Genomic DNA, 26,952 nt, shown 5'->3' on the forward strand with positions numbered 1-26,952 from the left:
TAACTTCTTAGCAATTTTCGCCTCTTTAATATATGGTATCTCCTTGGGGTCATAAATATTAACAGTCCCAGGTTCAAGACGCATATAATCAGGCAAATCTTCCGATGGAACAGGCTGATAATCTGGATCATAATTCCATCCTTCTAAGCTTTCCGAGGCAGTAGATATGTCAGTAACGTTAACAGATTGCGTAGAATTGGAATAAATACTGCTTGAATTAAAAGAAGTACTACGCGACCAATCAGAATCAGAATATAACATATCCTCAAATATATTAGTAGGACGGGTTTTGCCCATTTCCTTTAAAGCGATATATTCAGTACGACTAATGTTGTTTTTAGGCAATATAGCATTTTTAAGAATCTTCCTAACATTAGGCATTTTCATATAAGGAACAGTTTTCTTAGCTAAACCAGCAACAGCTTTAACAGTTTTAGCAACGTTAACAACAGTTTTAGGATTTAATGCCCCGGTTAATCCAGTTACAACAGATTCAGCAATGCGAGCAGATTTCTGATCTTTAAAATTCTTTTCGTTAACGCCAAATATTTGTTTATCCCAACCAGGTGCAACCTGTAAAGACTGTTTAGGATTAACCTTGTTTTGTTTAAACTGAGGTGCATTGGGGGTGAAATTTGGAGGAATTGGAAAGTAATAATCGTCGGCCATCTGTAAGCTGAATAGTATCCTTGCATCCACAAATATTCCAAATATCACAAGCAAATAAATTATGATCAATACAATCATTATATAAACTATAGCATGCAGTTTTACCACACCAATCACAGTGAGTAAAAGACACTAACGCAAGCAACATTAAAAACATATCTGACTAAAAAAATACCAAAGACCTTATATAGGAAAGGATTACATTAAAGCCAATAATACGAAACATTTATAAATTCTTTACCATCCAACCCACCACCACCAACCTTATATAACTATGAGATATTATATTTATATATCGTTAATAGAAACCATCCCACCGACCACGTGGGATCCCACGTGGTCGGTGGGATGGTTTCTATTAACGATATATAAATTAAGTCACACTAGATCTAAGCACTATAACACTACCCACAATCCCAAATTTTCATTAGAGATAATTAGATATGGAATATCAGATGAAGCAGGGGCCGCTATAGCTAATGCTCTACTTCAAGATATTGGTCGTCTCCATCTAAATGAGGTTATTGATCCAAGTAAAATGAAGAGAGAGAAAGAACGAGTGTGTTCGCATGCTAGTTTTGAACAATCTAAGATTTCAAATATAAAGACAATTGGTTTGAATAGTAAACGTAATAAAAAAACTCATTGGTTTATGGAGAGAGAGATATTGATGGTGAAATAAAACTTTATAAATCTACCAGCACTGTAAACCACTTGACATTTACAATTGAATCAGGTAAAGGCCAATGGTATCTCTTTAGTTATGATTTTTTTTGTAATTTTTTTTTTCACTAAAATATATTTTATTTGAATCAAGGCAAGTTGCAAGGTCAGTACCTAAAGCACATAGATGTACCTAAAGAAAAAGGAAAAGATCTTGCTGAACTTACCTGTGATGTTCTCAAGGAGTTTAAAAGCGATGAAAGTATCAAGGCAATAATTTGGACAATACAAATGTTAATACAGGTTGTTTTTTTTTCAAAACACCTGTCTGAAATGTCAAAAAAGTTATATATCTAAAATTATGTAAATCTTCAGTTAAGTTTTATATTTATGGTTTAGCAGCTTGTCTTGAGAGAATGTTGCAAAGAAGAATTCATTTAGTTGGCTGTCTTCTACATGTTAAAGAGTTTCTAAATCATTTCTAAGTCATTTTCTAAGTCATTTCTAAACTTGATGGTTCTTCCAATCACCCAAATAATTATTCATTTAATAAATTTTAAAACACTATTTTACGTTCTTGTTTGTGATCATATTAATAGTAACATTATTTATCACATTTTTATTGCTGCGTTACTTTACTTTATTCTAATGTATTTTATTATAAATTAGTATTTTTAATAAAATATTTTTTATGATATAAGTATATTTGATTAAATAATAATACTAATAATTTAAAGGACCAGTCGGAAAATGTTTGACAGATCCATTTCATTTAAACTTAACTGTTGACTTCATACAAGTTGAGACAGACATTAAATATCCTCCATCTGTTATTAAAGAACTCACTAAGGATCAAAGAATGCTACTAGAATACAGTATTGGAATTTCTAGAGTGTTTTCAAACGAAAAGTATCTGAAAAAAATAGGTGTGTAGTTTTGTTAATTATTTGTTCTTGATATTTTTTCTATTATTTAGTTTGTTAGAAGTTTATGTATATGTGTATTTATTAAAAAGCTATATAATTAACTATTTAAGGTCTAAAAATAATCAATTTTTATATTTGAAAGATTAAAATTATAGGCTCTATTTGTCATGCAAGGTGGCTGACAACAGCAGTGCGGATAATGGCACTATACACAAGAACAATCAATCGCAGTAGAAAGCTTAAAATCTTTGTTGAATATATTCAAACAGTATATACTCCAATGTGGTTCAATATCAAAAAGTCAAAGAGTTTCACCGAGGGACCTAAACTAACTTTCCAATTTATTCAGCGAATTTTGAAGCTGGATACTGAAGTTTAAGATATTACATTGCATATTATTTATAGAAACTCTTTTTTTATCCAACCTGAGAATTTTATTGCTGATCTACTTTATTCTGAAAAACAAGATGATAGAACAATTGCTGTTATAAAAATTTTAGAAGCAAGAAAAACATCTATCAAGGAACCTAAAAATGGATTAAAAAATGGTATTAGGGATAGTTCTATTGCAATTATTGATTTCAAATGCAAAAACTGGTAAAAATTAATAAATTTGTATGATATAGACTGTTTTGAGCCCCTTTGTGTTGAAAATATATCAAATGAGGAGCTTTTAAAGATGATTCCTAATCGAGGAGAGGCTCTCAACTTTTTTGTGCCACTCACAATCAGTTGAAAGAGCAGTGAAACTGACTTCTGTAGCTAGCGGAAAACCTCAAGAAAAGAAATGCTATTATTCTAGCGAAATGCAAAAGTCGAAACAAGCGTAAAATTTTTAAAACAAAAAAAGATGTGTTGTAGTTGTTACTATATTTTTTTGATATTGATATCGATTTGGTTTAGCATTAAAATTTTAATATATTTAGTAGTTTACTTAAAACAAAATGTGCACTTAATCCAAATAAGCATAATAAAATGTTGTTTTTATGGGTGAGGGGGAGGGAAGTATTGTAAACACCTGACACGCTATTTAGTCGCCACCCATAGTAATAATTTTTTTCTTTTGCTCCCGTAATTTAGAATATACCCTGATAAATAGTGCTAAGTTATAGCACTTTAGTATAACAACAGTGTTATTAATGTTTAAATCCGTTTTTCAGTTAACGGCTAATGTTTATTGAAAACCGCTAGTTTAAATTATGATATAATTGTTTTCTGACACCCTGCTAACACCCTTAAACACACCTTAAAAAATAAAAATATTTTTTTAATATTTTTGGTTCATATTAGCAATACATTAATTAAAAGTTTTGTGCCCAATATCCCTTTCAAGTATTTATTGCCCTACCTACTAAAGTTAATACTTTTAATGATAACATTTGATAAATACAAGTCCGAATAAGTTAGAATCCGTAATACCTGAAGCTTTTATATTTTGCATATAATGTTTATGTAGTCTAATGAAGGTACGCCGCTAAAAGTAATTTCAATTTCCAAAATAAGTTAAAAATCACTGGTCTCTAATGTTAATGTGTTTTTAATTTTTTGTATGTTTGTTTTTGCTATATGAGTATAAATGTTTGTGTTATATGCGTGTGTTTATATTTTGTTAGTTTGTTTATTATGTTAGTTTATGTGCTTAAGTTTATATAAGTTTATATTAAGTTTTTTTCATGTAAAAAATGGTGTTAATTGGCAACGGGTAATGTAAGATTGTGATCCTTGCCAAACAAGCCGTGTTACTAATTAGTTGCGTTACTTGGCCCTTAATGCCAAGCGGTGTTACTAAATTGTGAAGTTAATTGGCACCGTTTAGTGTCAAGCAGTTTTGCAAGTATAGAGCTACGTTGTGTTGTCTAGCCTCTTGAATTATCATGGAAGCATGACAATATTATTCTGTGTTGTGTGTACTAACAAGTATTTTATACTATGTGTATTAAGTAGCCAGGATTTTTTTGATGTTTCAAATAGCACTTTGAAACTTAAGTGTGTTCATGCTCGTCAAACTAAAATATTTTGCAATAAATGGATGTTGTAAAGCTTAAGCACAAATGTTTTAAAAAGATTTCTTTTTCTAACCCTGAAACCTTTTTAGAAAATACTAAAGTTAAATTTATCAACAGTTTTTAAATATACCTGAAACAAAAATACTGCCTACACCAGTGATGCTATTGTTTGTCATCGTGTAAGATTGTTGTTGTAATGTTATGTGTGGATAGACAGCTTGGCTTAACTTTTCGTTAGTGTATATTGTTAAATATGATTAACTAAGCTAATTACTAAGCTTTCTCCTAATCATTCACTAAAACGCCAATAAATATTTTTGAATTTTTTTTACCTCAGTGTAAATAGTAATCTTTAGCTGTTTTGATAAAAACGCACATTTTTAAAAAAAAATGCGTTTTTATCAAAATTATATAAAACTGTGCATTTAACATACTTAAGAGACGATTTCCTTAAAGTTTTAGCACATAAGATTTTATTTTCAAAAGGAATAAGTTTTTTATAAGGCTTTTAATAAGCTCTGCGTATGCTAATTCTTTTTGGTTGCTCACAGAGCAATTGTTTAAGTAAATTATTTTTCTATCTTTTACCAAACAATATTACAGTAATATAATATATATATATATATATATATATATATATATATATATATATATTTATATATTTATATATATATATATATATATATATATATATATATATATATATATATAGTATATATATATATAAACATATTTGAGACAAAAATATTCAAAAAGTTGATGAATTTCTTCGTTTCTTCGTTTAGGAGAAAAACAAACAATTTTATAAATCTCTTTTAAGAACCACGTATACGGAAAGGTATGGTTACTGTTCCTGAAAGTTAGAATATATATTTAAAAAAGGTATAGTGACGGTCCGTGTGGAATAGACTTACAAAGACCTGAATTTTATGGGTCTGATCAGCTATTGAACATTTTAAAAAGTAATTATTTGATATATTAAGGAAACTTAGAGTTTTACAATTTTTTACCACACCCCTGTTAGAACCTTTAGATAAGTGATCATCTATAACTACGCAGCGCTAAATTTCACTAATAAAAAAAAATTTTTAGAAAAAAGTATGGAAAAGGTCAATGTAGAATAGAAACACAAAGACCCGTATCTTTACGGGACAAATCAGCTAGTATGTATAAATTACTTAAATATAACTTTTTTTGTTATAACCAAGTCTTTTATTTGTTTATATGCATTTGTATCAATAAATATGTATCAAATAGTTTAATATTTTTAGATAATTTGAGTTCGTCAGTTTTACTGCATACTTTGAAAATGTAGAAGACTTTGTAAATTGAAGAAATTCTTCCATACTGTGCTTTCACTATTAAGGATGTTGAAATGGAGATTTTACTTAAAAATGAAAACTTTGGATAGAGAACCAAAAGTAGACTGCTTAAACTATTATCTAAATCATAGTGCGTTTAATTATTTTAGTATTTAGAAATAATTTTTTAGATGATAAAAGTCGTGTTCACAAAAGTAAAAGTTTTAATCGTTAAATATATGAATGCAAGGGTGGGTTAAATTTGAGAGTTTATATACTCACAGAGCGGACATTCATGTAATTGTTTTAGATTGGTTGTTCGATTTATACGATTTAGACGCCATGTTTTTGCCAAAAATACTAACCAACTGCGAGTAAAGACTACTACAAAAATGTTATTAAACATTTGTAAAAGTATCCCTGGTTGTTCTGCAGTAGGCTGCCATAACAGACCCGAGAAAGGGTTTTTTATGAAATGCTTTCAGAGAAATGAAAAACAGAGATACCTACAAACACAAAGCTTTTTATGTAAAACTTAATGCAATTTAAAGATATATTAAAGATAGTAGGTATCTTTAACCACGTTAGACCAAAGCATAAGTGAAAATCCAGTCAAGCGCTTTCCAATACCAAAAACAATAAAATAAAGAAAATTAGTGGTATAGAAAGTAAAGAAGTCGTGGAAAATATTTTCATTGAAGTAAATAACACTGAAGTATCTGAATCACTTTGAGCTATTGACGTTGATGAAAAATCACTTAAACAAGATTTAAATGCAAAATTAGAGAAATTCGAAAAAAAAATCATTATTCAAAAGAAAAAGATAAACATTTTAAAATCGATAGCAAGAAAAAATGCCATTCATAAATATAATCCTAAAAACAGAAACAAATTTAGTGTTTTCAAAAATTAAATTAATGCTAGAAAACAGATTTACTACATTTAGACTTAAAATATTTAGCCTTAAAAAAAAACGTTTATTATGTAACAAGAAAAAAAATAAACAAAGTTCTTGTGAACTTGGCAGCAAGAGTATAACAATGCATGCATCAAGGAAACAAAAAATAATAACATTAATTTTTCAGTACATTATTTGTTTTGTCTTACCATCCTTATAATATGCTTAGGGGTACAATTGTTTGTTTTAATTTACATAATTTTTTTTATATTGTCCGTATTTTATATATTGCTCAGAAGCATTTGTTCTTTCTAGCCTAAAATCAGAAAAAGAATAAAAACCCTTAGAAGTACATTAAGATCTGCTTGATATTTAAATGTATAATTTTTAACTCTTTTTTTTTAAACTGCATTTTTTTTTGAAAATATCTTCTATTAGGTTTTTTATTTGCCAACCTTCAGAAAAAGCTGAAGAGTATCGAGCCCTATATGTAAAAATTTATTTAGGTTTTTGTTTTTAATAGTTGGAAAGATGTGTTTGATGTAACATTTGGTTTGTGGATATTTAGATTCAATGCGCCTACTAAGAAGACGGTTTCCTGTGATCAGTTAAGTCATAAATTTAGCATTGATATTGTGAAAAGACAATCTGCTACAAATAGGTATTCTTTTATGCCTTCTACATATCTTGAAAAGTGTGATTGTGGTGTAAGAATTTTTTTTAATAGGCTTTTTTGACATTTAAATAAAATAAATATAAATAAAAATTTGCTATACTCAGTTTAGTCATAAAGTAAATTTAAATAAAAATTTGCTATATTCAGTTTAGTCATAAAGTAGAATAACTTAGTTAGCTGTAGTAAAGTCAATTTCGTCACCAATAGAAATGATAACAAATATCATGATTTTCACTTTTTTAAAGGCTGGGTGGGAATCTGAATCTTCTTCAATGGAACTACTGAGTTTGGTCATAAATAAACCTGTTCACTGATCGTGAAGTGGTTGAGTGTGATGTTTATTTGCGCAAATCTTTATCAAATAATTGTTCTGCTTATTGGGATCGACGGGAAGATTCTGTTTTTTGTTTGTCTGAATCAACTTGTGCTGGTCATGAATTAGGTATATCAAACATTTTAAGTGCGTGGTTGTGTGTATATATATATATATATATATATATATATATATATATATATATATATATATATATATATATATATATATATATATATATATATATATATATATATATATATATATATATATATACACACACGTAAAAATACATGTAGACAAATTCACAAAATTAAAACGCCGACTTCGCCCGCAACTTCCGAGTACAAAATGTTGGTTATAAGCATGCGTGAGCACAGGGTAGTACTCTAGTCGCGTTTTAAGGTTCATGGCAAGACAAATAAATTTTAATAAGTTTTAGCGTTATGCTGAAAACGGAAAAATCGTTATGAAAACGTCATATAGGCCTTTTTTGTTTGGTTTTTAAATTTACATCGTTAAATCGGTTATTTATTTTTATTATAAATCTGAATTACTATTTTTATTTTTTATTTATACATATTATGTTACTAAAAGGCTATTATATATAATATATATTTATGTATAATAAACAAATATTATTTAAAAGACGTTAGAGACACAAGAACTCTCAAAAAAAGTCAAGAAACAAAGACAATAAAACAATTGCTTTAAAAGAGAAAAATGAAATTGAAGTACATATTAGTAAAGAAGAACTGAAAATTAAAAAAAGAGAAATTAACGCAATAGCAAAAACAATGCAACAAATTATGCAGCAACAAAATACCTTGATGCTGCAACAAAACAACATGATGCAGGCTATGATGCAACAGCAAGCATCTTTTCTAGATTTTTTAAGCAAATTTTAAAAATTTTAAGCAAATTTTAAAAATTGTATACTTTTTTATTTTATGACAAAACTATTTAAAGTAGTCTAAAGGTGATGGTGTTTGTCAATCAAAATATGTTATTGTTGCTGAACCATATTGGTAAACACGTGTATTTTGCATTAAGGCGCAAATCATATACTGGAACACGTCCCACTTTATAATTTACTTTAAATCTAAAATTTTAAAATAGTTAAGAAAATATCCAACCCAATACCACAATACCCAATAATTTTATCATTTAAAAAAAGAATTTCAACTTCGTTTTTTTGTTGAAATGTTGCACCAAGTGAACATTTTACTTCAAAACAATAAGAAATTATATAAAAAAACAAAAATCATACATAAAAATATACAGAGCTAAACAAAATTACAAGTGGCGTTTTTATAGTAACATTCGTAATGATAGAGAGCTTACAATATGAAAACCGCAACGACAACGGAGAGGACAAAGGTCTGGATCGAGTAGTTGCGGTATTCATATAAAATTAATTACGAAGCTCCGCTTCAAAAAAAAAGAAGTCATTTTGAAATAAACAAAACAAATTTTAAAAATGGCTCCTTGAAGAAATGTTAGAAATAGTTTATTGGTTGCATTAGAATCGAATATCATAGGTAACTTTGTTTAAAAATCACGTGTGATGATGAATGTAAAAATGAATTTAGATTTTCGCGTAGTGATATATATCGCTTAGTCGTTGTACTTCAACTACCTCAAGAGTTTGGATGTTATAACGGGGTAAAAGTTACTCCGGTAGAAGCACTATGTATTTTTTAAAAACGGTTTTCCTACAAATGTATACTACTCGATATGATACGATATGTTGGACGACCTGTTCGACAATTAAGCATGATTTCAAATCAAGTAATGAAGTTTCTCTATGAATGTTGGATTCATTTATTTACAAAACTTAATCAAAATTGGCTTTCTCCAAATAATCTAGAAATATTTGCTGATGTTGTACATCCCCTACGTGCATTTGTTTTTAAAAGTTACATTCTAAATATCTTTTAAATGTTAATTAAGTAAGAATGTTTATAAGACGTTTGAAAGACAATAACGTAACTTTTAAAAACAAATGCCAGCTGGGTCGCAAAGGAGTTCCTCTCGCCAACTACTAGGGATTCATATATGGGACTGTTAGATCAATAACTAGAGCAGGGAAAAGCAAAGAGTACTTTGCAATAGACATAAAAAAACAGTCTAAAATTTCAATCTGCAGTTGCTCTAAATGGCTTTAAACTAACTTATTTGGACCAGTGGAGGGAAAGTAATACGATAGTGGAATGATAGCTGACCTTAATTTATTAAATTTATTAGTGAAGTCAGTGTCAGATATTTCAACTACTTAAAATTTTTAGACAAAAAAAATTGAAAATCGGCCTTAATGTTGTGGGGAAAATGTATATAGTTGCTGCCTTAGTAAATAATGCTCGAAGTTGTTTATATGGTTCGCAGACATCTAATTATTTTAGTATTAATCCACCTACTCTTGAGAAATATTTTTTATAAAAATCAAAGACAATTAAAAACTAGTTCAATTAATTTTTGAGCTTTTTATCAAATTTATATGAATAAGTTTTTAAAAAAAAATCAGTCACTTTAAAGTGAATTTTATTTATTTTTTGGAAAGTTGTTTTATTAATTTCAACATCGTCGCTTGCTGTTGTGATTATTTACTGCATAACTGTTTGTTGTTAAAAGAGTTTTAACATATCGGATTGATTCTGAGACTTTGTTTTTTTAACTAAAGTTCTTTTTTATAGTTCCATCTTTCTCCTTTCTCTCAAAGATATAAAATAGTTTTAGAACCAGAATGTTTTAAACGCTCGCACATATTTTGCCCATTACTTTCCGTTGTTTCTGGTGAAGTTTATACAACGTTTATACTTACGTTTTCGCATATCAATAGCTTAACTTTGATCGTTAAATTCTTTGAGTAATTTTGCATCACTTTGTGATGAATGTGTTTCGCAGCCTCTTTGAATCTTTCTATTATATCAGCAACAGCTATATCACCTTTGTTTCTACTAGGTCAATACCAGACGCTTTTTCTTCACCTCTTGTTACTTTTGTGAAAAATGCCAAAGAAATCCAAATGCAGTTACTCGGTATGCAGCTGTTGCCCATTCTCACTTCATCTTTAGTAAGGAAATGGAAGAAGATCTGGCAGATCATGTGAAACTATTAGCCAGTATGTTTTATATCTCTAGACAAATGCTGTAAATTAGAATTCAGTTTTGCATCCTGTAACAACGTCAAGAAACCAGGGTCATGGAAGAAGATTAGGAAAGCTGTTAAAATGTATGGTTAGGATTTTAAAAACTTCAGAAGCTGTTCATACGATCTACTAAAGCTATCACTCGGGAGAACGACAGCATTTAATCAACATACTTGTAGAGCATTCTATGATAATTTAGCTTATGCTACGGATAAACACAAAATGAGGCAAGAAGATATTTATAATCTGGATAAAACAGGATGCACTACAGTCCGGGACCCACAGATCATATAATTCTTGATATCAATGGATTGAAGAATGCTGACATACCACCACAACCGGAGTCAACTAATGCAACCTAAAAAGTCAGGAATATCTCAAATAAGCAGTCTTCAACCAAAAAACACTACTCATTTTCTAGATGAGAGTAGTAGGAATGACTAAAAAAGCTGAATGAAACTCAAATAAAAATCTGAGATAAGCAATTGCAATCCAGTAACATTCAAGAGGCAAGTAACTATGATTCTTCAGGTATGATAGATCAAATATCAGTAGCAGCTTTAAGAAAGCCTAAGAAATTAAAAAAAATAAAAGGAATACAATGATCATAACATCTAAGCCAATCCGAAATGAAGTTGCTAAACATAGGGCATACAAGAAAAAAAATCTACTAAAACAGCAAAAAGAAATACTTTATTACTTTCATTACCAGCCACTGACATTCTGTAAAGGCTCCCACAACTAAAAGTTGTAGGAGGCCCTTCACGGCATTCTGCTCAATTGAGATTTAGTTGCAATTTGAGCAAAGGGAACAATAAGTAACCTGAAAAATGCTGCCTATTTTAAATAACTGAATATCAAAATTATTTAATTCAAATTTTCCATAGAATCTGCTATTTTCAACTTTTGCTTTTTTGCTAAATTTTTTTTTGCTTCATTTTATATTTTATTGCCTTTACTTTATGGCTCTAAATCTTATGTTTTTTAATTACTTTGTATCATATTTATTTAAACTAATGTTATAATTATTTTGAAACACTTTTTTTAAAAACATGTTGCTTCTTTTTTAGAATAAATAACTTTTGAAGCTTATCAACTAACCTCACAGGTTGTAGCAACTAACCTTATTTAAAAATTAGTTGATACAATTAAGTGCATATTTTTTAGGGGCGGGAATTCCAAGATGAAAAAACTGAAAGTTAAGCAATGTACGCATAAATCCACACATAAACAATACTTTATAGTTATGCTAGTCACTTTCTAATTAAAAACTTCCAGTAAATGAGGAAAAGTTATATGTATTAAAACTTAAATGTACAAACCTACTATTCCCAAACCATTTTCGATTTATTTAGAGCTATTTAGAGCGTAGTTTGACTTGATTATACGTTGCATGAAAACAGTTTTAAGATATTAACTACTATCAAAATGCATTAAAGTGGTAAAAAATGATTGTAAAACCTATTTAAAGGTACCTTCATAAAAGTGAAGATAAGATCATAAAAATTATTCATAAAAATTAAGATACAACAGTTGACAAATAAATTGTTTTGAGTCCAAGTCAGAGGATTCAGAATGTTAAGAAAGAAATTTATCAATTAAACAGCAGTAGTAGTATTATTAAAGTGTCGTTAATTTAAATAATTACAACCTTTACAAGAAAAAATTGTAAAAATTATTACCTTAAATTTAAGTAATTATTTCCTTGATTTTAATTACTTGTATTTAGCATTATATGTAAGTTAGTTACTGGATTGTTATTCAATTTAAAATCAGGTATAACTTTTGTTAAAAGGATAGTTTGATTTAGTAAAATTTTTTACATGAATTTCCACAAAACAAAACTAAGCAAAGATTCACAATAAAAATCAAAATTTGTGTGTTTGCTCTGACTGAAATATGTTTAAGATTTCTGCTTCTCAGGCAGTTCAAATATGCCAATTGCACAAGTTTACAAAGATCTTTTTTAGTGAAAAAAGATCAATATCACTAATTCTCGACTACCACAAGGATGCTGAACATCGTTTAAAACAATTTTGCGCAGGAAATAAGAGGGGAAAGAAGTTATACTTTAACCTTAATTTAATTTTGCTTCAATGCAAGTGACACCTAAAACATGACGCATGATGTGTTAAATGCCATATTGGTTCATCAAAGCTGCTCACATTCTGTTGAAGAGCAAACCACAATTGAGAATAAACCAATTGGACGTTACAGCATGTGTCTCTGCCTTTTTTGGAAAGGAATTTTGGAAAGGCAGCACTACCGCTTTTAAATAAAGTTTAGATATATATATATATATATTTATATATAAATATATATATATATATATTTATATATAAATATATATATATATATATTTATATTTATATACAAATATATATATATATATATATATATATTTATATTAAAATATATATATATATATTTATATATATATATATACATATTTATACACACACACACATACTCAAAGCTATTTTACTTAATAAATATTTTAATTTATATTACAGATTATATTGACTATCACAGTTTTAGTGTCAATTTGAGTCTTTTTTAATGTTTAAATTTACACAAAAACATTATTTTTGCGACTGACATCATAAAACATGATTTAACGACATAATGTCATTGTTATTATAATTATATTTTGTAATTTGTATTTTGTAATTTCTAATAAGAGTATTTTGTAATTATTGATTTCGATAACTGATCACTAATAAAAAAAAAAGATCGAAAGCCAAACTAATTACAATTAATATAACTAATATAAACAACTATTATTTGGAATGTAGAACAAACTACATTTTGTTTATATATATGGTGTGTTTATCGGTCAAAATAATAATTAGTTTTGCTGAATAAAGATGAAGACATCGTTGCTAAGAATGAAATAAATTTTTGTATTTGATAAATAGATACAGTTTTGTCAAAGTTTTTTTTGCTGGAGAGTTTAATGACTTGTTGTTATTTGCTATTCACGTTGTCAATAAATTTGGATTCTTGTCTGGAAATGATCTTTGCATTTCAAAGTGATGGAACAAAAATTGATGTTTTTGACTACAAAGTTGTGAAGTATTTTACTGATAGTGGTACAAATATAACAGTGCATATCAACGAATAAAAATGGCTACCTAACAACTTAATAAGCAAATTATTTTTAAGTATTTTAATTTTGCATAGTTTTAATTCATTCATATATTTCAATTCATTTTTGTTTAAGAAACATATCAAAACCGCATTACACAGGTTGTATTTACACCTGAGATTTGCAGTTCTGCAAGAATTGAAGATGATTTTGTTGATACCAATAAAGCATTTGTGCTTATTGATCAAACAATGTTGATTCTTTAGCAGGATAACACATTTTCTTATTCAAATATGCTAAGAGTTTACCTACACAACGGCCGGTGAGTATGTAGCATTTTTTTAGCATTGTAAAGTTCATTGTCTATCGTGTCCTTTAAATTAAAAGTTTTAATTGTTTAAGGAATCAGTCTGTTATACTAAGATTTATTTTGTTTTTATTTTGAGAAATTATAATTTTTTTAAATATTATTTGAAGGAAATAAATTAATTTAATGTCAATTGCAATGCAAGACAACATCTTCCTAAAGTGTTTATGCAATAAATGATTTGCATGTTTAGAAACTAGCCAAACAAATATAAAAAAGAAAAAAGAACGTTGCAGTATTGCTAGATGAAACATTTGGAACGACATTTTTAAGATCCTGTAAGTTATGATGGGTATCTAGACAGGGCTCTGAAAAACGCAAGGAAATTGTTTTGTGATTATTATATAACATTTTGCTTGTCATAAAAACATTTGCACTTATTTTTAAATTGTATATAATTTTCAACTATTGAGGAGCAAACGGCTCATTGCGATGTAGCACTACAACTTGCAAGTCAAATTGCTCTTGATTTATGCATTGGTATTGCTAATAATTAGGAAAGTATTTCCATTTTTCATTTAGTTTTAACCGGCGTAAAATGAATATTATACAATCAGAGACAACTACAAGAAGTAAAACTGTTCAAATAGTATTTTAACTGTTAAGGATATAGATTCAAAGTAGAAAAATTGTCATTATTAACCCTACAGGTATTTGTACCTTAAAACGTATGCGGGTAATTGAACTTTGTTCTCTTATATTTTCATATCTATTGGAATAAAGTTTATATTATACAAGAAAGAAACGAAGACGTAAAAAAATATAATTTAAAACTGTAAGTCAGTTCAATGTCAAGTATATTACTGATAATATTCTGTATTTTTTCTAAGAATTAAAAACATATTTTCACTTTAAAACATGAAATTCAGATTTAAAACATCGATTTAAGTTATAAAGGCTATTTATGGAAAGATCAGTTGTACGAGGGCTACAGTTACAGCTTAAATTTAAGATCTAAATCCTATTGCTGTTTCAGTTAGGATCAAAAACACTAGACCTTCATTTTAAGATGCACATTGGTTTTCTAAAACCTCTAAAAAGCTATATACGTTGTTAATTATAATTTTACGACTGATATATTTTATACCGTACCACACTTCTTTCGAATTTTTTTCAATGTTCTTAATTATACTTGTAATTTTAAGTTCTTCGGCGAATTCATTTTTAAAACTTTCACCTATTTCTCTAATGCAGTTTAACCCTTTAGCGCCCCGTGTAGCAGATCTGCTACATAACTTCAGAAACCTTTTATGGCCACCCTGTCAACACAGTGATCTCAAAAACACCTTTTGTAGCATATTTACAACATATTTTTGTTGGTCCGATTTAGCAAGGTTAATATAATTGGATAATCAAGGCATAAAAACACATCAAAATCGTCTTTTTAAAAATCGGGTGATTGTTGTCAGGCAAGGTATTTTCAAAGTAAGTTTTTACCTTTTTTTTTATGAATATTGAAGCTTATTTGTTTATTTTATTGTAAATTAATAATACATGTAAGTTTTAGAAGTATTTAAGAGAGTTTTCTCTTTTTGAAACTACCACAAAATGCTATTTGAATTTATATGTATCATATATGCTACTATGGACTTTTTAAGTATACATTGTTACCAATATATATATATATATATATATATATATATATATATATATATATATATATATATATATATATATATATATATATATATATACATATACATATATATATGTATATGTATATATATATATATATATATGCACATATATTGTTCTTCTTTAGATGAATAAAAATAAAAAATTAAATATTGAAGATGCTCTCGCATTTATTCTTGATGGTGAAAGTGATTTTGAGGATCTTAGTGAGTCAGACTCTGAATTTGAATCTGATGTTTCAACTGCAGTTGTAAGCAATACTAAGGTTGTGCATGATGACAACAATGACAACATTATTTTTCCAATATCGGAGTCTCTTACCCAGGAAAGTAGTACACGTGATGATATGCTCTATTCCAACTCTTCAGCCCCACTCCCAAAAAAATCCAAAATAGTCAACAACAAAAAACAAAAAAAAGCAAGTTTACCACTTTGGAAAAAGGTTACACTAGATAATGATTTGATTGGTGATATTGCTTTTCAAGAGGTACCTATTGAACCTATTCCGGACGAAACTACTACTCCATACGAATATTTTAAAATGTTTGTTGATGACAATCTTAGAGACATTATTGCTGAACAATCTAGTTTCTATAGTTGCCAGTCATCAGGTACAAATATTTCTGTCACATCGAATGAAATAGAGTCTTTTATTGGTGTTTTTTTTCGTATGGGTCTTGTAAAACTACCATCTGTGAGATCTTATTGGGAAACCTTTATGAATTATGATGGAGTAAGTTCAATATTATCAAGGAATAGATTTCTTTCTATCCTCCGCTATTTACACTTTGTTGACAATCTAAACGTAACAGATGAAGTAAAGAAAAATGATCGGGCTTGGAAATTAAGACCTTGGTTGGAAAAACTGCGAGAAAATTTCTTAAAAGTTTCTCCTGAGGAAAATCAATCAGTTGATGAGATAATGGTTCCCTTTAAAGGAAGGTCATTTTTGAAGCAATACCTTCCAAAAAAACCCAATAAATGGGGGTTCAAACTTTGGGCTAGATGTGGTGTCAGTGGGTATTTGTATGACTTTGATTTATATCAAGGAAAAGAAATAAAAAAGAAAGATGAAGTTTCTCCTCATGGTGTCGGGGCATCTGTTGTAATTAAAATGACCTCAACTTTGCCAGAAAATCATAATTTTAAAATATTTGCTGACAATTACTTTTCTTCATTGCCTTTGCTAGATGAGCTAAAAAAGCGTAGAATATGGTATGTTGGAACAGCTCGCCTTAAGCGCCTTAACAAATGCCCATTCACTTCTGAAAAAGAATTAAAAAATCAAGGGCGTGGATCGTTTGACTATCGTACTGACATCAAATCTAATAACATAGCTGTCTCTTGGATAGATAACAAGGTAGTTACTTTAATTTCGTCTTTTGCTAGTATTGAACCAATCAACTCAGTAAGGCGTTATGATAGAAAAACCTGCAAACATATTATGGTAAAACAACCATATATAGTCCAGTTTTATAATAAAAATATGGGTGGAGTTGACAAACTGGATATGATGTGCTCATTCTACAAACCAAATTTAAAATGCCATAGATGGTATATATATGTATGGGCACATACCCTTCTTATTGCATTATCAAATGCCTGGTTTTTGTATCGTCGGGACTTAAAAATTATTTGCCCCAGTAAGAAATTCATGCCTCTAAAAAATTTTCAAGCTGCAGTAGCTTCTAGCTTGGTAACTGTTGTAAAAAGAAAAGCTGGAAGAGCATCTCTTGATGCAATACCTATACCAACCAAAAGAGCTGCTGCTGTTCAGAGTAATCCTACAAAAGATATCCGTCTGGATGGATTTGACCACTTACCAACTTATAGTGACAAACGGCAGCGGTGTAAGAAATGCAAAACTGGTTTTTCTTATATTCGTTGCAAAAAGTGCAATGTTTGGTTATGCTTAAATAAGGACAGAAATTGTTATCATGACTACCATTAATGGCATTTAAAATTTGTTTATATTTATAGTATAAATGGTTGTTAACTGTCTTATAAGATATATTGTGTTTTATTTAATAAGAACAGAATTTGTAAAATGAAATCAATAGCAAAGTTTCAATTTTCAAATTTCTTTATTTCTTTATATACTTAAATACAAAATCTTTTTTTTAAGAAAACTTTTGTTATTTTTTTCCTCGTATTCCCATTGTAGCAGATATGCTACAATGACATAATTGGGTTTGCTAGTGAAATTTTAAAATTTTATTTTTTAATTCATTATCTAGATCAAAAAACAATTGCTTTTTGAAGTTTTTGGAATTTTTTGAAAATTTTAAGCCCTGGTGGGCGCTAAAGGGTTAAATAGAAATATATAAACTCTCCCTAGTCTCTTTTGGATTAGAATGGAGTGCTTTGTCATTAAATCTTGACCAATAATAAATATTTTTTCTGCATTAGGTGAAAGCTTGCAGTATAAACGAAGATTTTTCAGGTTTTATTAGCATGCATGCCATACTTTATTATATCTAAAAGGACTGTGGACAGTTCTTTTTTTGTAATACTTTGTAGACTTCTGTTGTTTTTTTTTGCATACAATACTACAGCTTTCTCCTCATCCTTTGTCAAAATTGAAAGATATTTTATTTTCACTAGTTTTAGCAGTACCTCAATGCGATTTATAGTTTTATTACATTCACCTTGTTTAACAGGTTTGTAGCCTCAACAGTTGTTTTTTTATCATTAAACCACAGCATTTGCTTAATTGTTTTCGTTCAAGTCTATTTTGTCTGTGTAAGAAGTCGACTAAAAGTCGATTTAGTCGAAATATTAAAATAAAAATTTTTATTATAATCATATACTTTAAGTCGCTTGTAAATTTACTTTTTAGGCGGTATGAAACAAATAGAACTTTAAGAGAGTAAACAAAAAAACTAGGTGATATGTGATACTATTATAATAATACATGATGTTATAACAAGAGCATTTTTTTGTTCGATTTTAATTCTTCTAATCTACTAGATGAATTAAAATCGAATAAGCAAAGAAAATAAATCGGAAATTACAATTACAAAGTAAGGAAGACAAAAAAACAAAGATTGACATTTTATATGTCTTGGCTCAACAAGACACAACTTTCAGCTAAACCTGGTTTAAGTCTATTTCGACGTACTGTGATGATTTCGGCAGCATTTAAAATAACTCTTCTGAAGGCGTTGATGAAACAGTTATGCAAAAAAGCATCTTCACTACCTTTGACAAAACAGGAAATTGGCATAAATTAAAAAAAAAACAAAGATTGACATTTTATATGTCTTGGCTCAACAAGACACAATTTTCAGCTAAACCTGGTTGAAGTCTATTTCGACGTCTGTGATGACTTCGACAGCACTTAAAATAACTCTTCTAAAGGCGTTGATGAAACAGTTATGCAAAAAAGCATCATCGCTTTGACAAAACAGGAAATTGGCATAAATTATTTTTATAAAATGCTAGGAAACATGAATTTTCTGATTTCGTCGTCCACTGATATTAAATCTTTTGACGACACTGACTAGACAACTCTTGGTATAGACAACAGTATTTTTTTTTTATGGTATTGCTTGACTGGAGGACGACTCTTGGCTAGACAACTGAAGACCTGTCGGTGTGAGCTGCAATTCATGGCTAAATTGAACAACTAAAGAATGAGCTTTTTTAATACAAACAATTTTGGCTGTTTTGTTCCGTACAAAAGTTAAAAGTAAGAAATCGAGGATCTAAATATGTAGCTACGGATAACTTTTCATTTTTGAGAGAATCTTTACATCTTCGATTAAAACTGTCTTTGAGTTTAATGGCAAGATTTATAATTGTACGATTATTTGATTCACTTTTAAAGTTAGCAAAATAATCAGTTAATTTATAAACGGTTGGTAATATAATTGAACAAGTGCTATGTTGTGATCCGCTCAAAATTTTGTAAAATCATGTATCAGTTCTAACAAATCAATTAGCTCGCCAATGATTTCCAGTTCCCAGCTTTTTAACAAAAAAAATTTTTATCTTTGTTCTCTGGTTTGATTAAAACGTCTTTGATTGATTCGCTAAGTTTAAAAATTGAATGCAGCATTAAAAAAGTCGAATTCGACCGAGTAGATACGTCTTGTTTTAATTTGTTAATTGAACATTAATCTTCTGGGATGTCAATTTACCATAACTCACTAGCTAAGCAAAAAGTTTATTACTATAAATAAATAAGCCAACCAGTTTCCTACATTTCTTTAAAATTATGAAAAAGCAATCATTTTCTTCAGTTGATTGCTCATTCTCTTTTACAAGAACATCTTTAACAATTAAATTTAATATGTGACAAAATCAAGGTATGTACAGTTTATCCATTAGATCTTCAAGACAATGTTTGATATTCGCAGCAGTGTAACTAATTGTTAAAAGTGTTTTATCGTTTATTTTCCATTCATTTAGAATTAATTCAATTTGGTCCTTTAAATATAGCCTGGTATGAGCTTTTGCGCTGTGCTTTAATGCAATGCGAATCGATTTCAAACAAAAATTTTGATGAACAAAATGTATAGTGGCGCCGATGTATGAATGCGAGGTTTGTGATGTCCATCCATTGTTGTTAGATGGCAAAATCAGCTTTGTTTAAAAGATGCATAACCTTTATTATAAATGATTCAAACTTCATAGAAAAACCTTGTGCTTGCTATCAAACGAATCTGGCATTGTGATAAAATGCCAAAACATAATTACAGACTTTACTTTTATGAAAATTATTGTTCAACATTTGGTTTCTACGATAAACAGAGAATAAAGGTAAATATAATTTATATTAAAATTAAGTCAAAGGAATAGCATAAAATCTCTTCATCGTTCTCTGTCGTTTCGTCTCTCTTAAGTTTAGTCTTACGGATTTTGAGTGCGCTCGTAGGAGAATTCTTTCGTGCGGAAATATTCGCTAAAGGGATTTATTTGTGTACCAATCATTATTATTATTAGTTCAAATGAAGCTTTACTAATCTTTAATAATGTCTAAAGAGAGTTAAACCAATCGTTGATACATTTATTTAAATTCAATACAATATGTAATGATTGGTACACAATATTTCATAATGGAAATATTGTGTATCAATCATTACATATTGTTTTGAATTTAAATAAATGTAAGAATACTACTTGTAATTTCATTTGAATTTAAACAAAGAGAATTTTGAAAATATAACATTTTAGTTCTTTAAAAAATCTTGCTTGCATTTTAAGGTACAAAAAGCCTACATGCTAAAGTAAAGAAAAGAAAGTAAAGTAAAGAAAATCATGCTACGTGTTAAAGTAAAGAAAAAAAAGTAAAGTAAAGAAAATCTGAAAGTCATTTACACAATCTGTTTATTAAAAATTAAAATTTTACCTGAACAACAATTAAGAATTATCACTCAAAATTAAAATAAATAAATTAATTTAAAGTTATTACTATAATATATAACCAATATTTTAATGTTCACATGGTAAAATAGGCCTTATTTTGTGGTGCTTTGCTGATTCACTAAAGAGTGCAGATGTATCAGGTACCCCAAAGGAATTTAAATGACTATAGGTATGATGAAATGTGAAAGATTAGATTTAAACTATTTTAATAAAAACTTTTACGGCTATTCTAAAAATCACTAAGTATATAACTTTAGGTACAAATAGCTGTAATAACTTTAGGTACATATAGCTGCTCCTCATAACAAAATTTGTATAGTTTTTCTTCAGGAATTTTATTTGCATTACTATATCAAATTTCTGGTCTTGTATATGAATATATTAGGGGGGGGGGGGGGTTTAGGGGAAACAACCGTGATTTTTAAATATTTGATTAAATAAACTTACTTTCACTTCAATGCTGTTTACTAAAAACGCACTCTGCCGTCACTTTAAACAACATTCTTGGGCATGTAGCAAAGTCATTAGTGGAACTCGTCTTATCATAAAGAAGAATGCCGTAACACACAAACATCAGCAGTGCATTAGGTAAAATAACTTTACCATTTAAAGATGACAAGCTAAATGATAAAATAAAACAATATATTTGACTAAGTTTGAATGAAATAGCAGTTTATATGAAAATGATTTTAGAAGTTAGCAGCTATCAAGTCTAAAATAATTACATTTTTATACTATATAAACAAAAGTTACCTAAAAATGCTTTAACTGTATCTTTATCTCAATTTCTCCAGAGATTCCATGCAATTATTTTCCTCCATCCTGCAATTTAAGACACATATTACAGCCAATGAATGCAAACCACAATGAAACAGCATATGTTTTTTAACCTATTCTTTGTGCGTAATGAATTGGAAGCCATCATTTAAGTTTTTTATAACCAAATTTTATCTAATTGTTTGTTTGAGAACGAGATCGCAACAAAATTGCGTTAACTGTTTAAATACAACTTGGGGCTCTACTTATTATTATATTATATAAATTATAACTATTAAATTCTGACACATGTTCGTTATAATTCTTTTCAAAGACAAATGCATTTTCGTAATAGCTCATTTCATCATCTTTTTATTTTTCTCTAAATCCTTATAGAAGCTCAGCAAGTAATGGCTCACAAACCATAAACTTTATCAATGCACATCGGCTATTTATAAAATCAATTAATCCGCCATCTCCTATCATAATTTTGACATTTTGTTCATGGGGGTAATGTATAACCGTATATAAATTTTTTTTATTTGCAATGGGAAATACTTTAACAGAACACAGCGTAAACCTCATGATTTAAGAGGGAGCATGTTCAAGTCAACAAGAAAATTGGAAGCCATCTAGATTAGTGTATGTGTATGATCTGAACTAAACATTCAAGGAACAATTTGTTCCAAGGCACTGAAAAACATGCTAAAATTTCCCATACTGAAACTCTTAACAAGCAACAGAACCATTTTTTGAAACTTTATAATGTCATGGCCAAAAAAAGGAGTGATGCTCAAAAAGTTATTTAAAAATAGACATACAGCACTAACAAATACGTTGATGGACAAAAAAAACAAAAAAACAATTTAATACTTTGTGGCAGCAGCCTTAAGTTTAAGTATGAGTTTTAATCTCTTTGACATCAAGTCTTCTAGTTTTTTTAAAAATTCAACAGTTATTTTATTGCAGTTGGCTTAAACAAGTTTGGTGCAAGTGCACCAAACTAGTTTCAGTCAATACATGAGATCCTGCATATTCGATGGAGCATGGTTTATTATTTTTTTCATGATACACCAAAGATTCTCAATTGGAAATAAGTCAGGAGGGTTTCCAGGCGAGTCTAATAGCCTTTCTTAGGCCAGGTAGTTATGACTTTGGCGGTATGACACGGAGCTGAGTCCTGTTGAATCGTATTACACCTCTGTACGGTCATGATGGGTTTCAGCTTGTTTCCGAAAATTGCATTGTACTTGGCTGCATACAGTTACCCCTGTTGGAATGAAATTTATGCTGCCACGGCCAGCAGCAGACATACATTCCTAAACCATGACTTTTCGTGGATGTTTCATGGTTGGCACGGTGTAGCGTGGTTCGTGCCTTGCACCGGATGGACGTCCAACTCTAGTATCCTGAACTGGCCAGGTGTCCAATAAAAATGCTTCTTGCAAAGTAGCACTTGTTTCATCGTTCATTTTCAAAGAGTTCTGAAAAAATTCAAAAATATTATTAATTTCAAAAAACGTTTTACTAAGAGTTTCTCCTAATAAAATTTTTTTAAATCACGTTCGGTCCCGTTTTCTTATGAAAAAGTGCTGTGACTCTTTCTCGCCAATACCTGGGTTGCAATAAATGCCAAGGATTACGTGTCAAACACCCTTGAAAGTGCACTAACATTTAAAGGATTAAGTTCGGCAATAATATATAGAGATATACCTAAAAAATAATTCGTTTATTAAACATTTATATTAAGTTAGTAAATGTGTCATTTAAGAAAGTTACTTTTCATAAGAACTAACTTATAAACAGAAAACAAGCAAACCGTCATTTTTTTATATACGTATACTGCTTGCACTTACCTAAAAAAACTATTTGGCTTTCTACTTTTTAAAAAACGTTTATAGCATGGCCTCATGCATCATTTACCTTTTTAATTATAGACGATTTTACACTATTTGATGAAGTCATTTAAGTCTAATGATCTTAAAACCAAAGACTCTGTAACTCTAAACTGACGACAGTTATGGATTTGGGTCCTTTCCTTGTAAATTTGTATTGTTAGACAGCAATTTTACAAAGTTTCAAGCTGGTATCACAAATTGAACTCTTTCTACCTTTATTCCTTTGAATTTAACCTAATATTGTTTTATCTCACCAAACCACATTGCTCTCACTTGTATCCAAATTAATTTGTTATCGCCGAGCAACATTAATTACATTTGGACAACATATTTAAGCTTGTCAAGCTCTACTTTTTTTACTTAAAAATCAATTATTTTAAAGGCGCCTATTAGTATTTCTACTAATAACTTATTTGAGCTTAATTATTATTAATATATCTTAAGGATATAAACAGTAACCAGATAACATACAAGTATTGGGCGCATCATAAATATATAAAAGTTACACGAAATTTAACTTATTTTTGAATGGGAAGCTGCTTATGACATCCTTATTTACATCCTGTTTTATTCGGCAGGACGTAAATACGGATGACAAAATAAAATTTTATTGCTTACATCCTGCTAAATGAGCAAACGATTTTCAAAAAACATGTCTAAATATATATATATATATATATATATATATATATATATATATATATATATATATATATATACATGATGATATACCAATGTTGCTTTTTTGATTCCCATTGTCTGACAACTCGCCCTTGCGCCATATCGCTTTAGCGCCTTAGCACCATCGGTAATAAAAAAAATGTTAGGTAATAAAACAAAATGTTATTAAACTTTGTTTAATGAACCGTGACCAAAAGTATATATAGAATAAAAAATAAAATAGGGTCATAATAAATGGAAACAAAAAACAAGCCATTCCAAAAATTTCAAATTCCGTCATCGGTGGCAGTAGTTCAACCTTATAAACCTGATCCTCCGATAGATATTGGTGGAACTCACGACTCGCATGGCAATCATATTCGACCGTTTCCAGTCAATTATTTGTGGAAATATTAAAGAAAAACTAATGACAATATTTGCGCTTTCGAGTTGTATTATTATCGTTGTCTTTGGAGGTTATTTATTTGGAGCGTTATTGGCTGTTTTTATTTTACTTGGATCAATGATGGGATTATACATTTGTAACAAAATAATAAAAAAAGCATTGTAAAGATTATTTTTATATTTTATAAAAACATAATTTTTCAATTTGATTGATTCCGTAAGAAATTCCACCTGAAATAGCTCCACCCAAAACAGCTCTTCCAATCGTAGGTAAAAGAGCTGGCAACATTGCGGCTAATATGGGTAAAAATTTTCCACGCATGCATCTTCGTCCAGCGTCTTTTAAAGGTGGCAAGTAGATTCTTTTTTTCCCCGCTCCTTGTAACAGAGGTATATACGTTCTTCCATGACTTCTTTTTTTATATATTATTTTACACGTGTACAGCAAACTTTTTTACGCATTGTGTTGTTTTTGTAGATAATCTAATGCGTAACATCCTACGTCTGATTTAAGTAAACGTTTGGCAAACTTTTTGACTCGAGTTATAAATTTTCCTTTACCTCTGTGATGTCGAAGTCTACGACGATGTCCGCTTCTCCTTGTACGCCTGCGAGTCATCAACAACAAGGTTTAAAAAATTAACGACGGTTTGATTTTTTTAAGAATTTTTTTAAAAATAACAGTTTGCTTATAAAAAATACAATACAAATACGGTTCTTTTATTAAAAAATAAAAATGTTTTATGATGAATTAAGATGCTTTAAATTTGTTAGAAACATGGTTGAATTGTTCTTCATCTGTTGTTCCAGTGGAGACAAGTGCAGCTGGATATTGAAGATACATAGTAAGTATACCTCTAAATTGTTCGAAAAATTGCACGGTGATTTGAAACGAATTATTTCCTGCGATAACAGCTGGAGGTTATTCGTTGACATAATTGTAATCGTTAGTAGTGTCAATGACTAATGGTTGTGTAGTATTAATGGTGCTAAAATAACGAGCAGGACTTTTCAAAAAACTGTCATCATCAACATTATAATAATCGGCAAAATTAATATTAAAAGTAGAGGGTATATTTCGTTTACACCAAGAAACATAACTTCTCCAAATCTGCCATTGATCGTCAACTTTAGTGATATCAAATTCGACAGTATCACCTCGTGAATTAACAAATATTCTTCTATGATTATAAAGAGTAACTTTTTTAATTACATTACACGCCATTTCACATGGTGTAAAACAATTTTTGTTTAAATGATCGCTTTCTTTTTTAGAATTAACGCAAAATCTAACGCAGTGTGGTACAATGTCAGCTGTTTTTATATTTCCTAAATTCACAGTGACGTTTACATTTTCTACATTGGTTACAATTTCTTCGTAATGAGCAAAACGTAGTATAGTATAAGCTTTGTCTTTTTTACTGTTGATATATAAAGATCTTTCTAACTGTAAACTCGGTTTGATTCTATATGTATTGACAAGAATCATAGGGTCTTTAATAGTCAAACCCACGTTGGCAAGTGCTGTCACGTCAAGATCGGCAATAGGTCTTACCCATTGTAATAGTTGATTCATATCATTTTCAATATAAAATTCCAATTTAATTGGTTTATTTTTTCCAAAATAGTCTTTCATTTGAAAAACTTCACACAATAAACTCAAAGGCACTCTTTAATTTAATACCTTTATCCCCAACATAGCATTATATCTGGTTGCTAGCGCTAATAATACCTTTATCGTTAACATAGCATTATATCTGGTTGCTAGCGCTGTTTGATAAGAGGCAGATGCGGGAAAAAGTGCCGCAATTGCGTTGAGAGGTCGAATAAGTCCATTAGAGTCGGCAGATTGCACAAACGCATTGGTTTTAGCATAAGTAATGGCGTTAAGAGTTAAGGCAGCTTCTTCTACTAATCTTAAATTAGGATTGATGATTAAATCTCTAAAATCTTTCATAAAACTTTTTTTAATCAGTAGCGCTCTAAAACGATCAAAAGCGCGATTAACTGTAGCATGTGGTATTGTTTTTTTGATAATTGGGATAAAATTTGACAGTTTTAAATAAAGCATGAATTAGGTTTGCAACTACGCACACTCTTTGTAATAAAGCATCGCCTGTTCCAGTTACAAATTTTGTTTGCGTACTTAAACTTTTAAAGAAATAATTCAAAC

The 26,952-nt window shown here is 29.2% G+C and overlaps 1 protein-coding gene across 1 annotated transcript; it reads left to right on the forward strand.

Annotated features, from left to right (window-relative positions):
• The first annotated feature begins 15,261 nt into the window (after positions 1 to 15,261).
• LOC136086752 (piggyBac transposable element-derived protein 3-like) lies at positions 15,262 to 17,769 on the forward strand. The gene is made up of 2 exons (XM_065809187.1): positions 15,262 to 15,480; positions 15,818 to 17,769. The coding sequence occupies exon 2, from the start codon at positions 15,818 to 15,820 to the stop codon at positions 17,639 to 17,641; it is 1,824 nt and encodes a 607-aa protein (XP_065665259.1). The 5' UTR covers positions 15,262 to 15,480; the 3' UTR covers positions 17,642 to 17,769.
• The last annotated feature ends 9,183 nt before the right edge of the window (positions 17,770 to 26,952 follow it).

Source organism: Hydra vulgaris, chromosome 11 (assembly GCF_038396675.1).
Source record: "Hydra vulgaris chromosome 11, alternate assembly HydraT2T_AEP".
Taxonomy (NCBI): Eukaryota; Metazoa; Cnidaria; class Hydrozoa; order Anthoathecata; family Hydridae; genus Hydra; species Hydra vulgaris.

Bases quoted from the DNA above. Each gene is read 5' to 3' on its own strand.
- LOC136086752 (XM_065809187.1), top strand. From the start codon at position 15,818: ATGAATAAAAATAAAAAATTAAATATTGAAGATGCTCTCGCATTTATT.